General features: G+C 35.4%; 1 protein-coding gene across 1 annotated transcript; it reads right to left on the bottom strand.

Annotated features, from left to right (window-relative positions):
- Positions 1-3,352: 3,352 nt before the first annotated feature.
- On the bottom strand, positions 3,353-22,757 carry LOC148957108 (propionyl-CoA carboxylase beta chain, mitochondrial-like). The gene is made up of 18 exons (XM_089115811.1): positions 22,525-22,757; positions 22,169-22,282; positions 21,515-21,583; positions 20,578-20,634; positions 19,057-19,170; positions 18,260-18,370; positions 18,014-18,055; positions 17,540-17,606; positions 16,106-16,151; positions 15,134-15,208; positions 10,843-10,924; positions 8,490-8,613; positions 7,616-7,723; positions 7,039-7,139; positions 6,493-6,591; positions 5,899-5,938; positions 4,868-4,927; positions 3,353-3,657 (listed from the first exon to the last, which is right to left on the bottom strand). Exons 1-18 carry the CDS (start codon positions 22,735-22,737, stop codon positions 3,536-3,538), a joined length of 1,644 nt encoding a protein of 547 aa, XP_088971937.1. The 5' UTR covers positions 22,738-22,757; the 3' UTR covers positions 3,353-3,535.
- Between the last annotated feature and the right edge of the window lie 1,034 nt (positions 22,758-23,791).

Raw genomic sequence — 23,791 nt, 5'->3', positions numbered from 1 at the left:
ATGACATAGATGAATGAGGAAAATTTGTTGAAAAATTTGTCTCACTTCCTCACAAAATAATGGGCACTTTGAATTTGACAGCCACCTTAAATTGTTCTTATCTCCTACCGATGGATAGCAGCCATGAGCAAAATGAGGCTGTAAACTGTGACCAGTGGTACCCAGGGTATGGCGGCGCCAGCCACTAGGCTCTGCGGGGGGAGGATGGGTACAAAACAAAACTGTTTAGACCACGCCCTTTTTAATTTTAGAAAACGCCCCTTTAAAAAACAAGAAATGCCAATTTCATGAATAGGAAACACCCACGACAAATTTTGGTTTACGTAAAGGCAGCTTTAAATCATAGGATAACATCAAAAAAAATTCGTTGCCAAAATATCACCCTTCCCTCAACATATACTCATCGAATTTAGACGAGATACCAAATTGATCCTGCTGAGAACTGGGAGGGGGACAACTCGTCCCAGTCTCCCCAGCCCCCCCCCCCCGGGGGCGCCGCTATTGGCTGTGACATGCAATCATAGTCGATATGATGCAATTGAAAAATAAATTTGCCTAAATGGTGTGGCTGACTTCGTCCTTCGTGATTCTTGACCTTCGGCTCTAGACGGCAACGGAACAAATTGTAAGCAGCAACCTGTAAGCAGCTATAAGAGCAATTAGCCCGGGGGTTGATCCATTAAAAGTGGAAAAGACTACGCTGCGAACGAAGAAGTGGGGGCGGGGGAGAGATGAAGCATTTCGTGAGAAAAAAGGAAGAGCTTTGCGTGCACGACTTACATGGAAGATAAGATGTCTAGTTATTATTGATAGATTGTATACCTTTTAAACACGGAGTCCGGAATACGGAATCAAGAATCCGGAATCAAGAAACCGGAATCCTATGTTGCTCGAAGAAATACGAGCTCGACAAGACAATACATGCATGATAACAACACAGAGTAACAACGTGTTTGCTTTACAGCAATTTAATCTAATAGTAATGGCTACCTTTGATACATGGATTACAGTATCGTAGATTTCTTTCAATCAGTGCTCTGTGTAGACTAAGTTTTGATTTGTTTGGGTAAATAATTTCTACTTCGCAATTCGAAGACAATCCATCTTTCATTTTAAGTTTAGATTTTTGTACTGTTCGTTCCAGGGAGCCGTTACCCCCAGCTAAATAATTTTACAGACCCTGTTTATTCCCCTTTCTTTACCTATAACTCCACAGGCACGTAGACCTTGCAGGTTCTCTAAGTCATCGAAAGCTTTGCGCAAGGGCCGTCACTAGGTATTGTGCGGGAGGGGGGGGGGAGGGGGTGGCGTCACTCAGATCCCATTTGCTTGCAATGTGGGTGAGCCATCATTTATTTGCCTTTATTTCACAAAGCTGACAATTTGCCGACGAAAAAATGTTTAAACTCCTAGATGGCAAAAAACTCCTTGATTTTACAGCTTTTTTAAAAGGGGGTGTTTAAAAGCCCCCTGAGATCCCACAAGAATACCTCTATCCAAGCATAATTGAAGATTATAAAATAGGCGATGATTATAAAATAGGCGATTATAAAACTGTCTAAATGTTCTAATTTCTATTTTCATTGCAAGAAGATTCCATGTATTCTCTCAACCATTGAATCGTTTATCTGCAACTTGAAACTACAATTCGTTGAGCTTCACGTTCCGTTTTGCAGAAATACTAATTTCAAAGACGGTAAATTTTGTCATTATTTCATCATCAAATAGTTCGTTTTCTAAATACAAGATTCACTCAAGAACATATCTAAAATTATTAGTATTAGTAGTAGAACCAATTAGTAGAACCCCCCCCCCCTCTTGAGCAAAGCAGCAGTGTACCTCCTCCCATTTTGCTTTTGATGTTTTATAGTGGAATGAGGTGTGTTTCATGAAAATATTATACTCATTATAAAAGAGTTTCGTTTGTGATATATACAAAAGTGATTTATTCTTACTCAGGCAAAAATGTATTGAAATTAACCAATGCGCTGGTTTGCATTCGCTAGATTTGCGCTGACAGAGAGGCTCAAAGGCAGCAACATATATAACAACAGCGATTCTGAAAATAACTTATTCCAAACTAAAGAGAGCACGTGAAACTATGTACAATAAAAACTCGGGTCATAGCCGAGAAAATTGCACGAAGATTCCCAATAACCTTCCCGATAACCGATATCGATGATTTTGAAATGATCGACCGTTTCATAGCCTTTAATGAAGGCAAAGCTCGAGCTTCGTCCGCCATCTTGAACCAATTCGCGCCGCTTTAGGATTTCGCCGAGTTGCAGCAAGGCGAAAACTGTTCACACGATTTTCTCTGTGCGCAATTTGATTTGTCAACCATTGGTGATCGAGTGGCTGAAGTTTTACCTGTGTCAAATGCCTCTAAATGGACAAAGTGTAACATCCTAAACTCATATCTCAGTGGTTAACGTAGGTAGCTACGAATGCGGTGACCACTATAAGGAGCTTCCGACATCTTTCTGTTCGGGAGATGAAATCATGCCCGTCTTCCAGACGTGCACTAGCCCCCGTTTCAGGGTCATTGCACATGCGCACTATCGTTTGAAGCCCTGACGGGAAGTTCAAGAGCTGTGTGGTCCCAGACAGAACAGTTGTGCGAATACGGTTACTTTTGCGCATGTGTTACGACTCTGCAACACTGATTGGTTTAAGAGGGCATTGTTTCGAAACAAAGGTTTCGTCTCCCGGAAAAAAGAACGCTATTTCAGCCATTAACAGCAGCATAATATCAGACAAGAAGCCTCCGTCTTCGGGTCATAGTAAGGCATCAGTCGAGCTGTGCGTTTTTGGATCGGAAAGAATTCTTAAACTTGACGTACATTATTTTTAATTTTGAGTGGATGGTTGATGGTCAAGTTTTCTAAACAAGTTACCTTGTTTAATCTCTCAATAGTTTCCTAGCATTTCTAGCCATTAAAATATGGGGCAAGTACAAAACCACTAAAGGCGCCTCCGAGGTCCCGTTAAAGAGTCATAACGTTACAAAAGTACAGAATTCACATTAAAATCTTTGTATCATATCATTATAAATCATTTCCTAATTCTTTGACATATTTTCTCAAGTTGCATTACCATTTTTACCTTTTCTTTACTTCAGATGTGAAATTTTTTCGAAATTCTAAAATCACTTACCTCTTGCGTAATATTGGAAAAAACCATTGGTGAAAATACTGCAATAATGCTGTTTTGGTGATAAAACCATAGAAACAATGAAAAGAGAGATAAAAAGAAAAACCGTAAGCAACTCTAGTGGCAAAATGCAATTATTATTGCATATGAAAACACAAGGACGTGTTTAAACAAGTGCCAACGCAAAAAACTTTCTCAATAAACTTTTTAAAAAGCATTTTTTATTCAAATAAATATAAAATTTTGCACATTAGTTGAATACTTGCATTTCCAGCGAGATATTATCATTTTGAAAGACTTGAAATTTTGCGTAAGGACATCACGCAACTAACAGGCGAGTTTGACAGACAGCAAATTGGGGCACATTGAAAAGCGAAATGTATTAAAGTGGAATGTTGCCATGCTTTTTCCACGGGTTTGAAAGCTTCTTCGTCTCCAGTAATTCTAAATCGTCAATAATAATTTTGCGCGTGTCTCGTGGAGCAATAATTTCATCGACGTAGCCTAAAAAAGATTCCCCGAATTAAAATCAAGAAATATTCACGAAACCATTTTATGATGAAAGTCCCTTTATTCTTGTAGTACTTGGAGCTAATTACAATCTTTTCAAAAAACCTAAATATTGAAATAGCAGTCCCATTTTTCATCTAATCTTTAAAGGTTAAACTTTTCGTATCTTGTTAACCCAGGAAGCCAGAAAAGGAGACAGTCATATATACCAAAAGAGTCTTTGGTACACTGGACTTGCTACAAATCTCTCTCTCTCTATTTACTAAATAGAGGGAGAGACATGTAGCAAGTCCATTGGTACCCTAAAATTTGAAGATAGCCCAGGAAAGCGGTAATATTTCACAGGGATGTACATATCGTCCGATTTTCCATAGTATAAACGTGCTGAAACTTATATCAAAATCCGGGTCGAAAATAGCGTGAGAGGAAAAATGGCACGTTTGATTTCTTCCTCGTTTTTTTAAAATTCTGCGACGGCTTAGCTCCTCCTCAAATGGAGAGTCTAAGAGAGAAGACTTTTCACTCTTTATATCTACAATGCCTGCCAAAAGTACTTTGAACACCCACCAATTTACGCTGCATTTGATATCTTTCATTCCTTTCATGAAAAAAATTTGCTACTTCCGCCCCCTTCCCCCTAAAACAATGTTGATGATTTAGAGAAATATCATAAAAAAGCGCAAAAGAAAGTGCTTCCTAAAATCCTAATCCGTTTGATAGTAAGCCAACATTGTTCCGTGGGGGAGAGGGGGATGATTGGTTTTGACCTTGGAAATTGATGTCAGTGTTCCAAGACTTTTGGCAGGCATTGTACACAAGTCGGGCTCCTTTATTTTGGTGCAGACAGATTCCAAATAATCAGATGAAAAGATGACTCTGCTTGCCAAATGACTTTAAATTTGTTTTCACTTTACATTTTGGCGCACCCTGGATTCTTCAGTTAATGTTGACCAATAGCCAAATTACATTAAATTTGGGAATTCTCTTCTCAGAAATTCATTAAAGTGCCTCTTTTTTTATGAAAAGACTAGAATAACGTACTGAATGAGATCAAAACCCTCCTAGGCAAAAACCTAAGGGCTACATTTTCTTTGGGCATCCTGTAAACACTATGGCTATAAAAACGAACTTGCATACTGTGTGACGTAATCATGTACCAAGTGTGTGTGTCGAACAGACAGAATGACAGAAACAGAAAACTCACCACGTGCTGCCGCCGGGAATGGGTTGGCAAATCTTTCTGTATAATCCTTCTCATAAGATTCTGTTGAAAATAAAATGAAAGAAAGAATGAAAGTGCGCTCTTCTGCACGATAAACAAAATGCTTTCGTATAACCTCAAAGCATTTAAGCAAAATTCCCTGTACAGCGCTATGCATTAGCAACAATCTGAAAAACGTCCCTTCTATTTCAAAATTGATGAATCTTTTTTAAAAAAACGAACATATCGATACCTGAATCATATAGATACCTTCTTGTACTGATAAACATTTTTGTTAGAAATCTTAATATTTATATGCGCGTAGTTACTTTTACATCAAATTGAATAAGAAATGACAACAATGTGGATAGAAAACGTATTTGCTTAATTTGTCTGACGCTTATAAATATGAATATGAATCTAAGTGTTCTTTAATGGGAATTGTTGGATTTCTGAATTGCCATAGGCTTAAAACAATAACTTTGTCTGCTAGGTACGCCCACCCAGAATTTATCTCCATTAATGAACACCGACGAAGATGCGGCTGCAATAGCCTGACAGTGTGGACAATTTCAAAGCTGTGGTGCGACGTGGCAAGAGTAAAAATACACTTTGAACATTTTCAAGGGTTTTCTAACTTCAGACAAGTGGAATCAAGATGTCATAGACTAGCTCTTAAACGTTTAATGTAAGACGTCCTAAAATAGCATCTAATTATCAGAGATATCAATTATTAGAGATATATTAATTATCAATTATTAGAGATATAAATATCGAATTGTGGAACTTGATTCTGTTTCGCAGCCCCTTCTTTTAAATGAATGATAGCAATGTGACAATCGACGCATCGTTTTGAGGTATGAAACCGGTTGAAAATCAATTGCCATGATTACAAACCAGGCATGATTGGCGATGAAAGAATTTTTCTTGGAATATCTAAGGAATATGGTGATATATTGTGCAAAAATAGTAACAGATGGAAGAAGTAGAAACTGGTCAAATTAGGAAAAAGTTGCCTTTTTGGCATTTCCTACCTATATTGTCTTTTCCTCGATACAAAATTGAAACAGCACCCTTCGAAAAGAAACGAAAATACATTAGAGCATGAAGATTCACAAATCAATGTTTCAGGTTTCTTGTTTCAAAAAAAAAAAATTACAAAAAGAATGTAAAATTATAAAGTTTAAGAGGCGGCGCTTTGAATATTATGGGGGGGGTATTGAGAATGCTTCATTGCAATTATAAGCTGTTTTCACTCTTGAAGCCCAGCGGCAGGCAGGGAAAAATTCAATCATAGGGTTATTGTTAATCGCATAAATTATGCTGAGTTTTTAATGCATTTTCAGGGCTATGTAGAAAATTAGAGATTTCGGAAAGGATCGCAGGTCGTGTCTCGCTCTATCAGCAGGAGTATCAGTCTTATCAGGCTTAAGGCCTCAGAAAGCCTTTGCCGTCCCTATCCATCAGAGGAGTCCTCTTAATTGAGCCATCTTGAAAAAGATGCTAAAATCTAACTTTACAGTGTTTTCATTAACGACTTTGTTATTGTCCGCTGTTACCACTTTTTGTTATAATAATTATCCTGGGTTATAAGAAAGCACAAGATTGAATACCCTTTTTTAACATACCTTAGCACCCATGACAGCCACCTCGGCCGTTGGCCAAGCGTAATTTGTATCACCTCTGAGATGCTTTGAACTCATGACGTCATAAGCTCCTCCGTAGGCCTACATGGAATAATTCAAGAATTTGAATATATATCAGGACTAAATTTATAGCAAATTGTATAATAGTAAAAGTAAACATTATATCTTCGTGAGCAAATAGCTTTCAGCAAACGTGAACGATGTATTATGTACCATATTAATTTATCTGTAAAAACAAAACTGCTATTAATTGATTTAATCAAAAATGAACTTTCAGTGTTACATCTGTTAATGACATTATCAATTGACAGTCGCAATTAACCTTAATTTTGGTCCACAAGTTCATAAATATTTCGATTCAGTTTTTGTTAAATATCCGATGTTTTATAGTCTGCGGAGATTCGGGTGAAAAGTCTACTTCAATCTTTGTTTCTGCTCATTTGCATCATTTGAAAAGAAACTTCATCTATACTTAAAGACTTTGATTACCATGTCTCAAATCTGGTGCCCATGAAAAGAAATATTCACCTTTCTTGTTATGAAAGTTATTTTTGGGACAGTTGCTTCGGCATATGCGTATAAAAGCTTAGCACCATGACGAATGATCCCATAATGCTCTTGGTTTATTCCTAGAAAATGAATTGAAACATGAATGTTAAGCGGAAGTAAGCTATGATTTTGTGAATACTGCTAGCAGCAAAAATAAACCAAAAAAAGGAAACTATGCTCTTGAAATTGCAAGGAAAAAGACACTATGAAGCATACATTTAATGAAGTTGTTCTCAAGTGTCACTTTTGTAAATTGGAATCAGAATGACGTTCCATGGGTATATGTCTGTATTTTAGAGAACCTGTCATATTGGTATCTATACATTATCAACAATGCCAATAAAGCTATTTACACTGCACTAAATTTAGCACTGAAATCCAAAAGAGTACATGCGGGTAGAAATTGATAAGCAAAGAGTCTAGCCTGCATCCTGGAATAAAGAATTTAAGATCAGGTCCGGCCAGTTTCACCTCTCAAAATTTTTAAACAATCTTATTTTTGACTGATTGTTCAACTGTATGTGCAAAATTCGATTAAACGTGGAACCGTATTTACCTGGTAGAAATCCTGGGACATCGACAAAAGTGACGATTGGAATATTGAATGCATCAAGGAATCGAACGAATCTTGCGGCTTTAACAGAAGCATCAATATCAAGGCAACCTGGGAAAGAGAAAATGGCGACACTGAATCAAATTGAAATGCAGGCATCATATCACAATGAGATTCACTGGACATTACTGCTAAAACCTCTTAATCAAGACAAATCAAGTACTCAAATGTTACTTTAACTTCACACATAGGGCTGCGTTGCTTTGCCAAAAAAATCTTGTGTTAAATGAAGGATAACATTGTACATAATGGAAGGATCTGATAAACACAATCAGATTCTTGATACAGAAACGCTGTATATAACTGTTACAACTTGTGCAGGGTACAAGTGCTCTTTAAGGTATCAAGTGATTCCTTTGAGGTTCATCTTAGTGCCTGACTTCTGTTGACTAAATCTTTTTGTCTTCATCTTTAATATCAAAATTTTGCTTTATAAAATTTTAAATGCTGTTAGTAAGTTTTTAACAGCTATATTTTTCTGACTATGATATATTTTTCGGGCTTCCATAATTCATCAGACAAAGAAGCATCTTTTGATTTACACGAAATTTCTCCTTATATCGGAACTCTCGAATTTTCTGTCCTTGACCCTCTTTCTCAAACGACGTAATTAAAAAATAAGCAGGACACAGATTTAACGGACATACTTCAATAAATCCTTTATGAAATAGCCTTTTGATTAAGACATAGGCAGGAGGCGTTCCACGAAAACAAAATACGAACATGTTTATCCGAAAATTTTGCAGCAAAGAGCCTTTTTTATAGGTGTACAAAACATGCAAGATTGATGGTCAACAAAAAATGTCAAGGTTGAAACCTGCAGCTTCAAGTGGTTGATTGCCAACGACTCCCACAGTACGCCCGTTCAGTCTACAAAAACCAATCATGATATTTTTTGCAAAGTTTGGCATCACCTCGAAAAATTCTCGCTCATCTGCAATCTGAAAAAAGACGAATTTTGTAAAATGCAGAAATTACCAAGAGCTGTTTAACAATAATCAAAGTTCAAGGCAGAAAGACAAAAATTAAGGTTTTCTTGATGATAAGCAAAAATCATGCAACTGTTCATTGATTATTCAATTCATTACAAAAACTGTCAGAGGTTTTAGCGTTGCTAAAATATATTTTGGCGTCATAAAATATAACGATTTTCTGGTCAGACAAAAAAAGACCAAAGATGAAAATGCCACTCCGCAAAATGAACCATAAAATGATCTGTTCTCCAGCAAATAAACACCAGTGGTTGGATCACTTGAAACATCAAGATGTCAGATGAATCAAAATAAACTCCCTATAAATTCATCATGTCAAAATATCTTTTCAAGCTGGCAGTGTTAACCATCTTTGATTAAACAAATTCAAAATGATAAAACTAATATCACTTTGGCTTGAAAAAAAAACAGATTAAAAGAGCAAAAAATAATTGGATTCGATGTCCGCACGGTTGAACGGTTACTCAATATAAATTCAATCTTCTTTAAAAGAGCTGAATCGTCAATTCTTCCAATTAAACATGCATTATTCATATGGAATTTTTAATATCAGTATCAAATAACCATTTTTTCATTAAGCAATCTTATTTACGGTTCAGTTCAATTTTGAATATCCCTTCTTTTGATGCTTCAACAGAAATTTTCTTATGAATGCTCCTTCCCCTGTTTGACAGACTTTTTAATCTGGATATCACAATCAACATGGTTGCAAAAGGAAGCATAAGAACTTTGCCAAAATTTTTTCTAAAGCGATTTGTCCAAAAATGTCACTTCATACGCTCAAGGCAATTCTTATCGTATTCAAATTGTTTTCTTTATCTGAAGTTGGCACAATCTCTAGCTATACTTAAGCCGATTAAAGCCAGCCATTATCTTTAAATTACCATGGCTAAAAATAAAATAAGTCAAATATAACCGATGTTGTATATGTATTCTCTGCAAAGGTCACAAGCAAAATTGGACGATAAAATTCTGAGATCTTTTGCTAGAAAGTTTGTTAAGTTGGGGAGTATTTTATTTCGTTTGGAATTGAGTTCTATATTTGGCAACATCTATATAAAACGGTATTAAATCCATATATTTTGTAATTCAAATCCATTATATGTAGCTCCGCTGTTTTAAATTGGGAGTTTATCAATTTATATGGGTTTTCAATTATAGAAAATATTTTGTTCATATAAAGGTGAATTTAAACCGTTCTAGTGAGAAGTTATTGTTTTATTCTTTATCAAAAGTTGTTCAAAAGTTGATTGATAATAATCATGAACTATTCTCATTGCCCCGTCATGACTTTGATTTTATTCGTTTACTATTTTTCCTATGGCAAAACATCCAAATAAGAGGAAAATAACAAAAATAATAACAATAAGAGGAAAATAACCTTTTTATTTAAAATATTTTTCTTATATATAAAGCAATCCTGGCTAGAGCGTTTACCTTTTCCTCGGCTCCTTTACAAAAATTTTTACCATGTTCTTAAAACCAAAGCTGATGGTCCAAGGTTACTCCTAATAATTTAAAATTCTCACTTTTTTACAGTGAAACCATTTCTTTGAATTTTAGATTCTTCTACTTGAATCGATTGGCTTCAAAAATTAAACGTGTGCTTTTATCACCGTTGAGCGCCATAAAATGTTCACAAAACCATTTAGCAAGTAAAGCTACTTCTGATTCTTAAAGTCGTCAGTTATTTCATTGATATCAGTACGTGATAAACAAATATGCATAGTTTCACTGATCGCTTTTTTTCAAATGAAGAAGTGTCGCTTATGTAAATACTGAAAAGCAATGCGCCTAAGATTGATCCTTGAGGGACTCCCTGCTTTGTTTCCATCCGATCACTAAAATCTGGAAATATTATTACTCGTTGTACTCTTCTATCTAGAAAACTATAAAACTATATATAAATTCCATTACATTGTCGCTGGAGCCATAAGTTTTCGATTTGGCTAGAAGAAGTTTATTAGTTAGATAATCAAATCCTTTTGATAAGTCCAAAAGCACTACACCAGCAACATCCTTCTCATCCAGACATTTTCAGGTATTCAATAAGGGGTAATAAAGTATGATCTGTGCTATAGACTTTTTGCGAATCAATAAAGGAAGGGGAACAGTTTAACATTTATGTAGTTGTAAAATAGATAAAAATTGAGAGCCAAAAAACACTAAATCACCTACTGCATAAATAACATCTCTCATGTCGTATGCTTTTTTTGAATCCAATGGTACAATATGATCTAAATGTGTGCACAGTCGATCCCTAGAAGACACATCAATATTCTATAATGAGAACACAAACAGGAGTTTCTTCTTTTATAGAAAGCTGATATCTAGGGAAAATGGGCAACACTTGATCATATGATATGATTTTACTTCTTATCCACAAATTCCTATCAGCTTTAAAAGAAATATGATATAAATTAACGGCTGTAGACTTTACAAAAGAGTTGAAAATTAAGAGTAATTATTGCATACATTGTAATAGAGTAAGCTAGGTGGGGATAAACTCCTTTAGTTTATTTTTGAACACTGAAATTTTAGAACTGTTTCTTATTTTTCGAATCATGGACAATAAGACTGTTAAAACAATGCGGTTCCAACTAAATTCAGTACATTAAAACTAGCTAGTGTACGATTCCATTTGGATCAACGTGTTCGTACACAAAAAAATCGAACCCAAAAAGGAAACACCCGCTTTTAAGCGCGCTTTAACTAGTACAGAAAGCAGACACAGGCTGGAGAATGAACTGCGGAGGCTTTTGAGAGCAATCAACAAAGCAGCTAAATTGATTTAACAGCATAAAGACAGAAAGAACAAACGCCAACAGCATAAAAACAGAATAAATACATGAAACCGGAAGAAATACGAAGAGGTTTACAAACAGCTTTTAGATAAATAGTAGTTAAACATCGGGATTAAGTTGATAATAGGCTATATAGGCTATAAGTTGATAATAGGATGAAAGAACTACGCTCCTGGAAAAAGTCTATATACCAAGAAGGCTCAATAGAAATATGGATTGATCTGATGTAACCGAGCCTCAATACAAGACCTTTCGGTACATTGATTGCTATATCTCATTTAACCGTTTCTTAGGATCTTAGGGAGAAATAGATATGTTATTGGCTACTATTACGCAATCACTAGAAATTTCCAAAATTATAACCAAATCTGTGACATGAAACTTCACTTCATGTATGTCCACATGTTTAGGCGAATATCTTATCTGTTTAGGCTAATTCTAAACAGATACTCAATCAAAGTCTAGATGTGGTTAACAACGTCGATTTTAACAAAGTTAGAGACAAGACCAAAACAATTAAGCATGAAACTTTCATCAAAGATCAACAGAAGATCGATGCATGGACTGAAAATTCAAACTTGACACAAGGTGCTGGTACTTCCATGTCTCTAGGCCAAATGATAGCTGATTGCTTTATAAAATTGTATTCTTCTGCAATGTAACAAATTAATCAACAAACGTTTTTCTTTTTAATGGCTTTAGTCCAATGTAAATTGAAATATTCTAAGATTGTCAATGGTAAAGTAGACACAATATCTCTCAGCTGTATCTTTTAGAAACCTGATCGGCCAAAACAATCCATAGGAACAAGAGCTGACGTATTGAATACCACAACACCCTCCTGGAAAATCCCGCGGAGCTCAAAGGGTACTATCGTATTCAACCTGGCATTGGATATTCTACAAATTCTTTTACTTCGTAGGGACATCATCCAAGTGAAACAATGCTTCTATCAGCCTAAACAAAAACATTCCTTGACAAGCACCAATACCCGATCTTTTGATTTGTTCTAAGGACGTTTTATAAAACTCAAAAAGCGAATCTGGACACAGGCATTCACCGTCCTCATCAATCGATGGTAAAAGAACACCTCCCATCAACCGACATGTACTGATCATTGTTTCTATAACCTTAGTATTCAAGCTTGAGTTACTATATGACTTCATGGCAATTATAATCAGAACAAAGGAGAGTGGGTTAAATTTATCAATTTCCTTTAGGCATGCTTGCACCAATACAGGAATATTTTTTGGCAGGTACAGACAATTGTCAATCTTTTTATCTAACTGGTGGTATTTCAAAATCTCATTACCAGACTTCTCGAGCACAAGCTTTGTCATTTTTACATCCAAAGTGTAAAGGCAATGGTACAACGCTGGAAGCTTTGTATGAATCCAGCTAGAAATTTTTGCTTCCTTCGAAAGACTTGCTCCAGAATCGATCAAGATTTCGGTTGTTAACCGCAGCCCGTGTTTTATTGCATGATGTATTGCAGCCAGCCCACTGATATCCGTGGCATTAACATCATACCCAAACTCGATGAACAGCAAAATAAACTTTTCAAAAATCCCATCCACAAGAATTCTCTGCAAGCAGGATCCTTTAGTACTACAGCCAAAGAAGTGATTTCCATTTTGATGATGACATAAGTGATCTTCAAGACTCTCTTTGCTCCATTTTGAATCCATATCAATGTTTACATGCTCGCAGGCTTTTTTCCAAATTGCTTTTTGCTGACAAATGTACACAAAAATTGGAAAGTTATTCTCTCCAACATGGCTCCTATTCGATAAAATATCAGTACACTTGATGTAGTCCAGGCCAGAAACAGCTTGTTTTATGCGACTCACAAATGTGTCCAACATCACAATCTACATGTTTAATGGGTATGCCAAATACCAAATAATACACTTATCCATGAATGATTTCAGAAAAAATGCCGCAGCTAGTTGTCGATTTTTTATAGTAGATAGGAAAAGACCGGGAACAACTGACGCTCAAGTTATTAAGTACACAAGGGCATTTGTACTGAAACGCCCATGGTTGGCTAACCGAGAACCGGATACTGCGGCCAACCCGGCCGTTTTCCTGTTTTCTAATGACCTGTATTTGCTAATGTGAAAACGAAAGCTCTAATTAGGTGGAATTTGTATCGTTCCAATGACCACTTGTGTTTGCATAATAGCTATAATCGAGTTCATCTGTGAAACAGAAAGTGGCGATAAAAAATAAAAGCCTGAATCACAGACAGGTCCGGTTTCTGCCGGGCTTAAGTGTGAGAGTCCAGTCGCAGTTTGGAATGGCTTTGCAAACAAAGCCAGTTATGGCGGTTCGAACAGGCTGAAAGAGTAAATTCAATTGAAAGAGGGAGGAGGAGAGAGCGTAGATAAGGGAAATTAAGGGAAAAAATAGCCGAGGAAATTGGTGTGGTCTTTAATTACTTGCAACTGGTACTGGTCAAATTTTGTCGTTCTCATAAGGAAGTAACTGTTCTAGTTCGAACTTTCTGCTAAATTTAAGAAAAAACCATTTCATAAGTCATAAGTATTCAATTTCATCAAATTCCTTTTCTTTAAAGGCATTGAGTCATGGTAAATAGGCCTTCTCTATAGGGGATAATTTGGTTTCGGCGTGATCGTTGCTGTTTCATGTGATATTGTCATCCAATGTTGACAACTTGCTATTGATGGGAATTATTTTGCTAATCAGTACGAGGTGAGTTCATGTGACCAGTTCAAGGTCAACCAATAGCATCGCAGTCATGAAAATTGTGACTCAGCGGATTTTGGCACTTTGGGTATACCCAATCCATTTTATTATGACTCAATGCCTTTAACATTTATGTTATTGTGATAGTTGATTGTTATCGAATTCATCTTTTTCAATATTTGCAAAAGAAGTTAAAAACCAAGTTCGACATATTTTTGCCTGTCACGTGCCAAGATCGGGATTGCCTATTTTTTGCATTCCTATTTAAAGATGAGAAAGTATTCTTCTTGACAAAAAGTTGCTGTGCGAGTTGCGATTATTTGGATAATGGCTACTCATAGCCCATGTAGGAATAACAGAGGCAAAAAAGCAGGATTTCTGAAAACTCGTATAAATGGCACATTTTGCAATTCGAGCATCTTGCAACCGAGCAATTCGTTACTTTCTTAAAAACTCTACGCGTGAAAAAATATTCTAAGTTAATGAATCCTTTGCCGCTTCTGTTCAAAGACTTTAGTTTAAGATAGTGAGATGGATGAAACATTAACAAAGTGTGATGGTTTGATGCCAGAGAGCGAATACTCGCAACAAGAGCGGCATTTCTGTTGAAAAGTGTGTTGCTGACCATGCACACTGTTAAAAAATTACATCACAAGCTAAGAAAAACGACCATACGAGACGTGACCTGACCTTGAAATATAAGGATACTCGCCTGAACATGTTTCAGCGAGACAAAACAAAATTTTGCAATTCTGATCCTTCTCTGCTGATAAGAATGCCCCTTTCATGATCCTTCTCTGGCTTTCAAAAATTATTTCAGTAGCATGTTCAAAATGAGTTGAAATTTAAAACCGACTGACGAAAATCATACAAAACCAATGCTAGCTGAGTCCAAACGTTCATCTAAGAAAATATTGCATTATGGGAAGAAAATAGAAAACGAATAAACTTCATACCTTGGGTCATCACACTTCCGAATTGGGGGAGGGTCCTTGTTTGAAAGGGGAAGATAGTCGAAAAAGTCACGAATGCTACAAAAAAGAAAAGATACTATAATGTACACGAGCATATTAGCTGACAAAAAGTACGATGAAATCACACAATGGTCCACTGCAAATAATTGAAGAAAAGGCGTAAGAAAGCTTTTTCTACATGTTTTTACATATACGACAAAATCATGTTAAACCATTGTGGTAAGGGAAGGCATGCTATACATTTCTAGATTGGTTAATAATTCGGATTGCACATCAAATTCAATTATAAAAGTGATGCGACTGTTAAAAATTTATATGAAAAAAACAGACTTCACACCCCTTCATCATAATTACCACCCAATAATACTGTTTTACCTATTCCTCATAATCAGAATACAGTATTTTTCAAAGTATTTAAACACACCATTTGTACTAATAAATTGCAAGATTACACGAAAGATGGTAACTATGTTATTGTTTCCTTGTCGTTTGAAGACACTCCTTAAAGCAAAAACCTCGCGTAACTACCAAAAAATTGATGGGAAGCTTAAATCCAGAGACGGATTGAAAAATATCTTGAAAGATTGAATAGTGAGTATTCTTGGCTCTTTGGTTTAGCCAATTTGTGACCATAATCAAATTTTTGCCAACAATCTTTTGAAGAAAAATAACAGGGGGCAAAAGAAAATAGGTAAAACTTTTAGAGTGCTGTTGATGGTGAAATAAATTCTTGCTGAAACTACAATCACCACAAAATTCTAAATATCATCTACGGCTAGGAAAGGTGATTTTTTGAGAAGGAAAATTTCATGACAAGGTAATCAAGAGATCTTCAGATTATTACAAACAATCGAAACATTATTTTGCAAAGGTCTACAGTATTATATCAAATACTTAATGTATTTACTGTATTTCAATATTGCAATTTTGTAAAGATGTGGTAAGAATACTTACGAGGAAATTGCTTCGACATCATTATCGAAAGCACCTGAAGCAACACCTGTTGGAAATATTCGCAAGGTATAATATTTGATAAATTCATGGCGATAGAGCTTTGCAAATTTCTTGAGGATGCAAATATTAGATCTTTTCTTGCCAGTTAGAAATACCATGTAAAAGTAAATTATCATTGGCAACATTTCGAAGGCTCTGAAAAGGTTTGATAAGTCGATTGACAGTATATTAAGCCTTTAAATAATCAAAAGATTTAATTTACAACTTGATAGTTTGGAAAAACCGTCTGTTTGAAGTTAAACTTACTGGGAGGATTAATCTAAAACGTCGTGTAAAAAGCAATTCCCGCCGAACATTAGGAGGAAAATAAAGAACTGAACATTGCAATATTTAAATAACGATAAATTGCCTTTACAGATAGTTTCGACGATATGATGGGTAAAGACGAAAAAAAACATTTTCTACATATTCTTTATGGTTGTCTTGTTAGACTGTAGAAAAAAATCTCTTGAATAACGATTTTGGCGTAAAAAGGCATGGGGAACACTAAGAATGAACGAGGTGGAAACATTATTCTAAGATTAAACAGAAAAAAATATTTGTTTAGACTTTGTATAAATCAGGAATGTATAAATCACTGCAGCATTATATATGGCAGAACAAAACTGGGATGGTTTTCAAGACTTGTTGTGAAGCACTAAATTTTGTGACGTCATAATGGTACGAATAATGCACAGATCGTCCATACATCTTTGCTTTGATAGCCCGTTATGGGAATGTACGATGGAGTCATCTGACAATAATTGCATACTTAAATACTTGATAATATCCTATTCGCAATGGTAATTATGATAGGGCTACTACATTTCAGAGACCTTTCAAAAAGGGCAAAGCGTATCCAATTTTAATTGAAAAATTCATCTCATATGGCACTTTGCCTTAAATTTCTCAGACTTATTTCTCAATACTGCCTTCAAAATCCACTTGCTCATGAACGACTAAACCCAGTGCACAAGACCCCAACAAGAAAGTACTTCCATGGAAGACACTAAAATTCGATTTTTGATGAAAGTTCAAACCAGAAACCCTTTGTCTTCAATCGACAGAAACATGATAATCAATGTCGTCAGCGTTTTGTACGTCGATGAATAATGAGCAAAAAATGAAATAATTAAATAACAAAAAAATGAGAGATACGTACGACGTTTTGAGCATAACTCTTCAAAATTGCTTTAATTTTTGCTCAATATGACAGAAGCATGGTATGGAAGTCGATAAAAACAAGAAACGAGACAAAAACAGAAACTGGCAACATTCGAAGAATTACAGTATTCTGTATTATTCAACTATTTATAAAACGTTCCTGCTCTTCTTTCAATAATTGTTAAAAAAGACTGAAATGACAAAAAGGATTTGCATTCAAAATCAACATACCAGATTTGGAGGTCTGCACTTTGGATCCACCAAGCTCCTCCTGAGTAACATCTTCTCCTGTGACGGTCTACAGAATTCACAATTTAGGCATTAAAAGAAATCGAATAAGTTTGTATGAGAGCACATAGCCTATATAATAAGCCGGAGGATGCATATTCTTGAGAAATAATGACAACTGAGGTATTCTTTACCGTTATCTTGAGGTATTCTTCAGGGCGTTTTCTTGCGTTGATATTGCACAATAGTGCTAACATCTATATTTATTATATTACAAAATGCTATCTTTTTAAAATGCTATCTGGAGATCCTCCATATTTCAATCAAGTTACTTTCAATACAACAAATATATATCTAAGATCTCTTAACGGAAATAGCAATGGAGAAGCGACTGTCATCATTGAAATGCCAAGGCAATACTTAACAATGTTACGATGAAACTTAAGTCAAGTATTAATGTGAAAGAGCTAAACCTACCTTGACAACTTCTGGACCAGTAATAAAAAGATATGATGTATCCTGGAAATATAAAACAAGTTTCAAATAGATTACAGGAGACTGAGAGTTTAGAGCTAAAGGAGTACAAACGGATAGAATGGCATATTTGCTCAAAAGCAAATAAAGCCAAGTATTACTGCTGGGATATTTCTAATGGTGAAAACAACTCCTTTAAAAATCATGAAACCGATTTTTAACAAAGTAGACCAAAAAATAGTGACTCACCTTAACCATGAATGTAAAGTCAGTGATGGCTGGAGAATATACTGCACCGCCAGCACATGGCCCCATGATGAGTGATATCTGAGGAACAACTCCAGAAGCCAATGTATTTCTCTAAAATTTCAAGATTGTAAATGATTCTAAAATAACCTGAAGCAGAACTATGTAAGAGATTTATCAATATTCCACAAAATATCTCAATGTCTTTGACAATGTATTTGTATTTGTTGCTACCTAGCATTCGAAGGTAGTTTTTAGGACACTGAGAAGCTATGCTTATCGAGCAGTGTCTTGGTCCTTCCTCTCGATGTGACCACACCTCATGATTCCTACGCCTGGAATCACAAAGAGCTGGCGACTCTCCCCACTCTGGGTGAAAGTCTGGTCATGCCAGAGACTCAAATCACGGACCCTTGGGTCTGAAGTAAGCGCCTCTAACAACTGAGCCATCCTCACACCTCGACAATGTGAAGAATTAAAAAATTCTACTGCTTTTAAATCTACTATTGGCTTTCAGCAACCTTCACTTTTTGTGAACATAATGTTTATATATTCAGATTTCTTCAGCCAAATAGCCTCGTATAACATTCTGTTCACCTTGCCCACAGTATGTAAAGCTTCTTTTTCATGGAATAACCTTTGAATAGGCCCTTGGGGACTTGGAAATTGGAAGACTAATCAAAAGCCCAATCTGGCTTTAAATGGACCTGTTAACACAGCAAGTGGCCTTGACATATAATCACCTTATCTGGTCATTTAGCCTGGTCATTTATCAGGTCTGAAAATTTTCAATATTATACCTGGAAAATGTGGGCGTAACCAGCTAAGGACTCGATGCCTTCTTGAATTCTTGCACCACCTGAGTCATTTAGACCAATGACAGGAGCTCCAACTGTAATTGCCTTGTCCATTATCTTTAAAGAAATGAAGTAAATTGATATATAATTAATGATAACTTTTCGATAAATGAAGGTGATTCTATAATTGAGGTGATTTTTTTATAACATAAACATATACTGTTCTGGAAAATTCAGTTCACAATTATTTACACTGTCACTTACAAATTCATATTTCTTAGCTGTTCCTTTGAACTGTATGAGGACAATGTTACTTTGGGTCTACAAGGTTGACTACAATGTTAGTTGTTACAGTTTCAAAGATGCATGGGTCAATGGAAACAGGTTTTAGTTTCAAAGTTTCAGCTGCATGGTACTTGACCTATGATTAAAGCAATACAGAAGTTTAAATTGTTTACACCAAGGGTTAATCAGTATTCTAAGTGCCAGGCCAGGGAAATGTTTTTCCTTTATCACTAGGTTTTATAGATTTATCTATTTTAATGTTGAAATTAAAAAGTAAGGGTCTTGCTTTAAAAAAGTTTTATGAAAGGGAAGCTTTAGAATAATCTTTTTGGAGCAGTGCATAATCATTTTTCACATTTGAATGGAAAAAAATAAAATAGAGGAGAGAAATAAATGCAACATAGTTTAGCAATAATGTATAAACTTCAACTTGGTCAACTAAAGATAAAAGATATAGCAATTCTATAAAGTTGGGGTTTCATTTTCTAAAATTAGATTGTAAAAGTTTTAATGGAAATAGAAGAACATTTTCAACTTCAGTATTTTGCAGAAATTGTAGCAATCTTTTATCATATTCAAAGAAATCAAAATATGGAAATACAGCACTTATTTCATATGAGTCACAACTTTTGAGATTGAAATGCGGGGAGTTTCAGTGAATTTCAGTAAAACCTAGTGCATTTTAAAAGCCTAGTGGCAAGGTGAGCAACCAGCCACAGAAACATTGCAATGCTTAAGCAAAGTTCCATATTGTTGATTGCAGGGGAACATAGAAGGCAAGGATTAACTGAGTGGAGGATGTAAACACCATTTAAATAGAATTGTGCAGAGGGCTAGATTCTAGTTTTTGGGCTAGATTTCAATCTTGGAAGTGCTAAGCAAAAATAGTTCCCCAGCTTCCTATGGCCATATTCCTGGGACTGCACAAAGTGGACAGATGGGTGAGGTTTTCAATGAAAATAGTGAAATACATCAATGGTAATAGTGTTTTAAAAATCATGATTTAATATTTGTTTACTCTGTGTAACTCTGTCAAAGCAGCAAAATATTTTGCAATAGGTAGTTTAATTAATTGAATAAATTATTACATATTTTGATACCCCCAACCAATAAGTGCTCAATGGGACACATATTATCATTGACTAAAGAGAAAAAGAACTGAATCAAATTTCAAATATTTAATTTTTCTTGACATAAAAGTATTTGGCCGGCCGGAGGTTAAAAATGGCTGGTTTATACCTTGCAGATCTTCTGTGCATGTACCATTGACAAGCTGCCACCAAATACTGTGAAATCCTACAAACAAAAGGTTATTTCTCTAATGAACTTACTGTGTATTGTTTTCTCATAGACATGATTGCCATTAAATATACTTGAGGGATACTAAGAAGTTTATGAGCCCATTTAAAAAACTGTTGATAACCTACCAAATTTGAATATTGCAGCATTTCTTTGTTTTGACAAGGCAAAAAAACAAGGAAATATTGTAGTATTTCTCTGTATTGCAGTATATTGCTACTTCAAATGACTATGATAACTCAAAATTTGTCATTCTGTTTAGGCAAGCAAGATGATTTTCAGCCATATAATCAACCACTTTTAATACTTTTTGTATTTTATGACAGGTCCCATGTTGATCTTTCTTCGCATTCCCTTCTTCTTTTTTCTCTCCTCTCTTTCTTTGTCATTCTTTTCTATCTCTCCTTTTTTTGTATCCTCCTCTTTCCCCTCTCATTCTATTTTCTCCTCTCCTCTCCTATCTATCTGTTTGTTTTCTTCCTGTTCCTTTCGCTTTTTCTTCCTTTCCAATGACCGAGCTTCTTGCTAATATATACATTGTAATTAAAGTTTATAAACAAATATGATTTGTGAGACATTCCTTGATAGCACTTAATTTCATGGAAATCTCTTCCCAGAAAATTAGATGAAATACAAAACCAGTGCCATTACTAAGTGGTTTGTTTCAATAATTTCCACTGCTCTACTATTTTCCTGAGATAGATCGCAGCATCTAATAGATCTGAAAACCTCATTGAAATGTTAAAAAAACCAATTTTTTCTTCCATGAAAAGTTTCTTGATTGCCATCTTTCATTGACAATATAATTCTCATATTTTAAATTATGAAACTCTACACTAAAAAGACATAACATGTAGGAAACAGACAGGTTGTATACCTGACTAAACACAAATGTTGTCCTGCCATTTATTTTTCCATAACCTGTAACAACACTGTCTCCAATATACTAAAAGAAAAAAAATACAATTTACATATTAATTTACTGGTATTCCATACCTCAATTAAGATTTAAAAGTAATAGGAAATTAATGAAAATTTTGCAAGGTTCCGTAATTACAGGTTTTGCATTCTTCAGTTATTATAATTATGCTTTGTTAGATACTTAATTGATTCTGTTGCCTGTTTATGTCACATACATGTGATGTGTTTGTTGATTGCACTGTTCTGTTTGAGTTCCCTTTCTGGGAACGTGCTTCACTGTAATTTTGTTATATCGTGTTTTGCAGTGGTTTTTTTCCGTTTTGATATTATGGAATCTGTTTTAGAATAATCAAATAATTTAGCTGCTAATGTTTTGATTATTAGAGTGGACATCCAACCAAAGGGTTCTTTATTACGTCATTCTGAACGTGGTCTAAGTCATAAACATGAAGTAAAGTCAGCAAATTCCTCACCAAAACATACAATGAAAACACAAATTAGTAGGTAAGACATATAAAGACATATAAGTTTCGATGATGATTTTTCAATATTCAACAACTTGCTTTGTTTCAAGAACTGAACAACAACCAATCAGCCTTTAATTACAAACCTTCTGGTTTTCCATTCCAAAGTCAGTGCAGTTGTGCTCCATAAACATGTCATACTCAACAAATGATCCAGGATCCAACAGCAAGCTAATTCTTTCCCTTGCTGTAAGCTTTCCCTGATATGCAAATCAAACATGAACTCGTTATAATAAAACAAATTGTTGTATTGTAAGAGGCGACATGTTTCAGAATATAGATTTCTCAAATAGAATGCTTTAGCAGAGACAATGAAAACTTTCTATTGTGATTTTTACTGCTTTAACAGGCTCTAGTTTTTAAAATGGATTTCGCAGTAGCTAGTCATCAAAACAAGCTGTTCATGGGCAAGAGAATGCCAACAGCTATAACAATATTTTACTTTTTGGTGCTGTGTGTCAATCCTCCGTTGGCCGCCTCCTAGCTTCGCCTGCTCTCTCTTCTGCTCTACATAGTCTGCAATGGTCAGAGCAACATCTGAACTAATCCTCGCAGTATATAATTTTCCAGCAGTACTGCCGAGTATTTTAAGACTGATATTCTTTGAAGGACAGGTAACAGAGAACTTGCCAAGGCTCCGTAGCATTGCAGCCATTTTGAATGTTAATGGTGGTGTGGCTGATGCAGCCTCGATACAATGTTTTGGGCCGCTCTTAGGGTCCCGAATAAGCGGGGGGGATTAGGTTGGAAAATTTCTCAAAATTCAATAAACAGGGAGGGCGTAGAAATAAGTGGGGGGAGGTGTAATATATCCGACAGCAATAGAGCACGGGCTGCACTACTCAGACAAGTTGAAGGAAATTTTGACACATATGAAAATTAGACAAGTGGTTGCTAATTCAGCGCAGTGAAGCACACTTCTCACTAAAGCTTACTATCAAAGATCTGCTAGAATAGGCTACTAATCTTAAAACTGTTGAGAATGAAAGATGCTCATTCCTTATTTGGGTAAACTCAACCTCAGTTGTTCACACTTTTTAAAGGGCTCTCCAAGAAAAATTGAAAACTTAATAAGCAGGGGGTCCTAATAAGAGCAGGGGGCGGAGATTTCTTTGAAAAATATAAGTGAGGGTGGGGTGCTTATTCGGGACCTAAGAATATTCTAGTGTTAGCGTAGGGTGGCCTGGGGCTGTTTAGGAATCAGGAAATTGGGAGGCGTGGGTGAAAAATAAAGGGAAAGGGTTCAGTTTAAAATCACAATATTCTTGCTGCCTTGAGGGACATTGTATTTTTCTGATGTGGTTGTCATTTCGATATGAAACAAATAATCCCTAAAATTTTTTGGGAAGTTTAATGATTCAGAAATGTTCAAGTTATCCAATAAATTTAGGATGCAAACTATGAGACTTTGTAATAAAGATTTTAATGCATGGCTACTTGAAACAGGTTCTGCTTAGGGGTAGCCAGCCCATCTTAGAAGAATGAAATATGAAGTTTATGCAATAAGAAAAGTTAACGGTCTGACAAAGAATACTGAGCAGCAAGATATTTACATGACAACAGAATACATAGAACTCTATCCATCCAGGATTTTTAGTTTCAGTTTCTAGGCTTGCATCTCTCCAGATTTTATTTAGCGAATAAAAATCATTGAAACCTAATTTATGCTAACCTTAAAATGAACATGAAATTGGCTCCACTATTGGTCC

This window comes from Rhopilema esculentum, unplaced genomic scaffold, assembly GCF_057945365.1.
Source record: "Rhopilema esculentum isolate cy_ngs unplaced genomic scaffold, ASM5794536v1 HiC_scaffold_37, whole genome shotgun sequence".
Classification (NCBI taxonomy): Eukaryota; Metazoa; Cnidaria; class Scyphozoa; order Rhizostomeae; family Rhizostomatidae; genus Rhopilema; species Rhopilema esculentum.
This window is presented reverse-complemented; position numbering and strand designations above follow the sequence as displayed.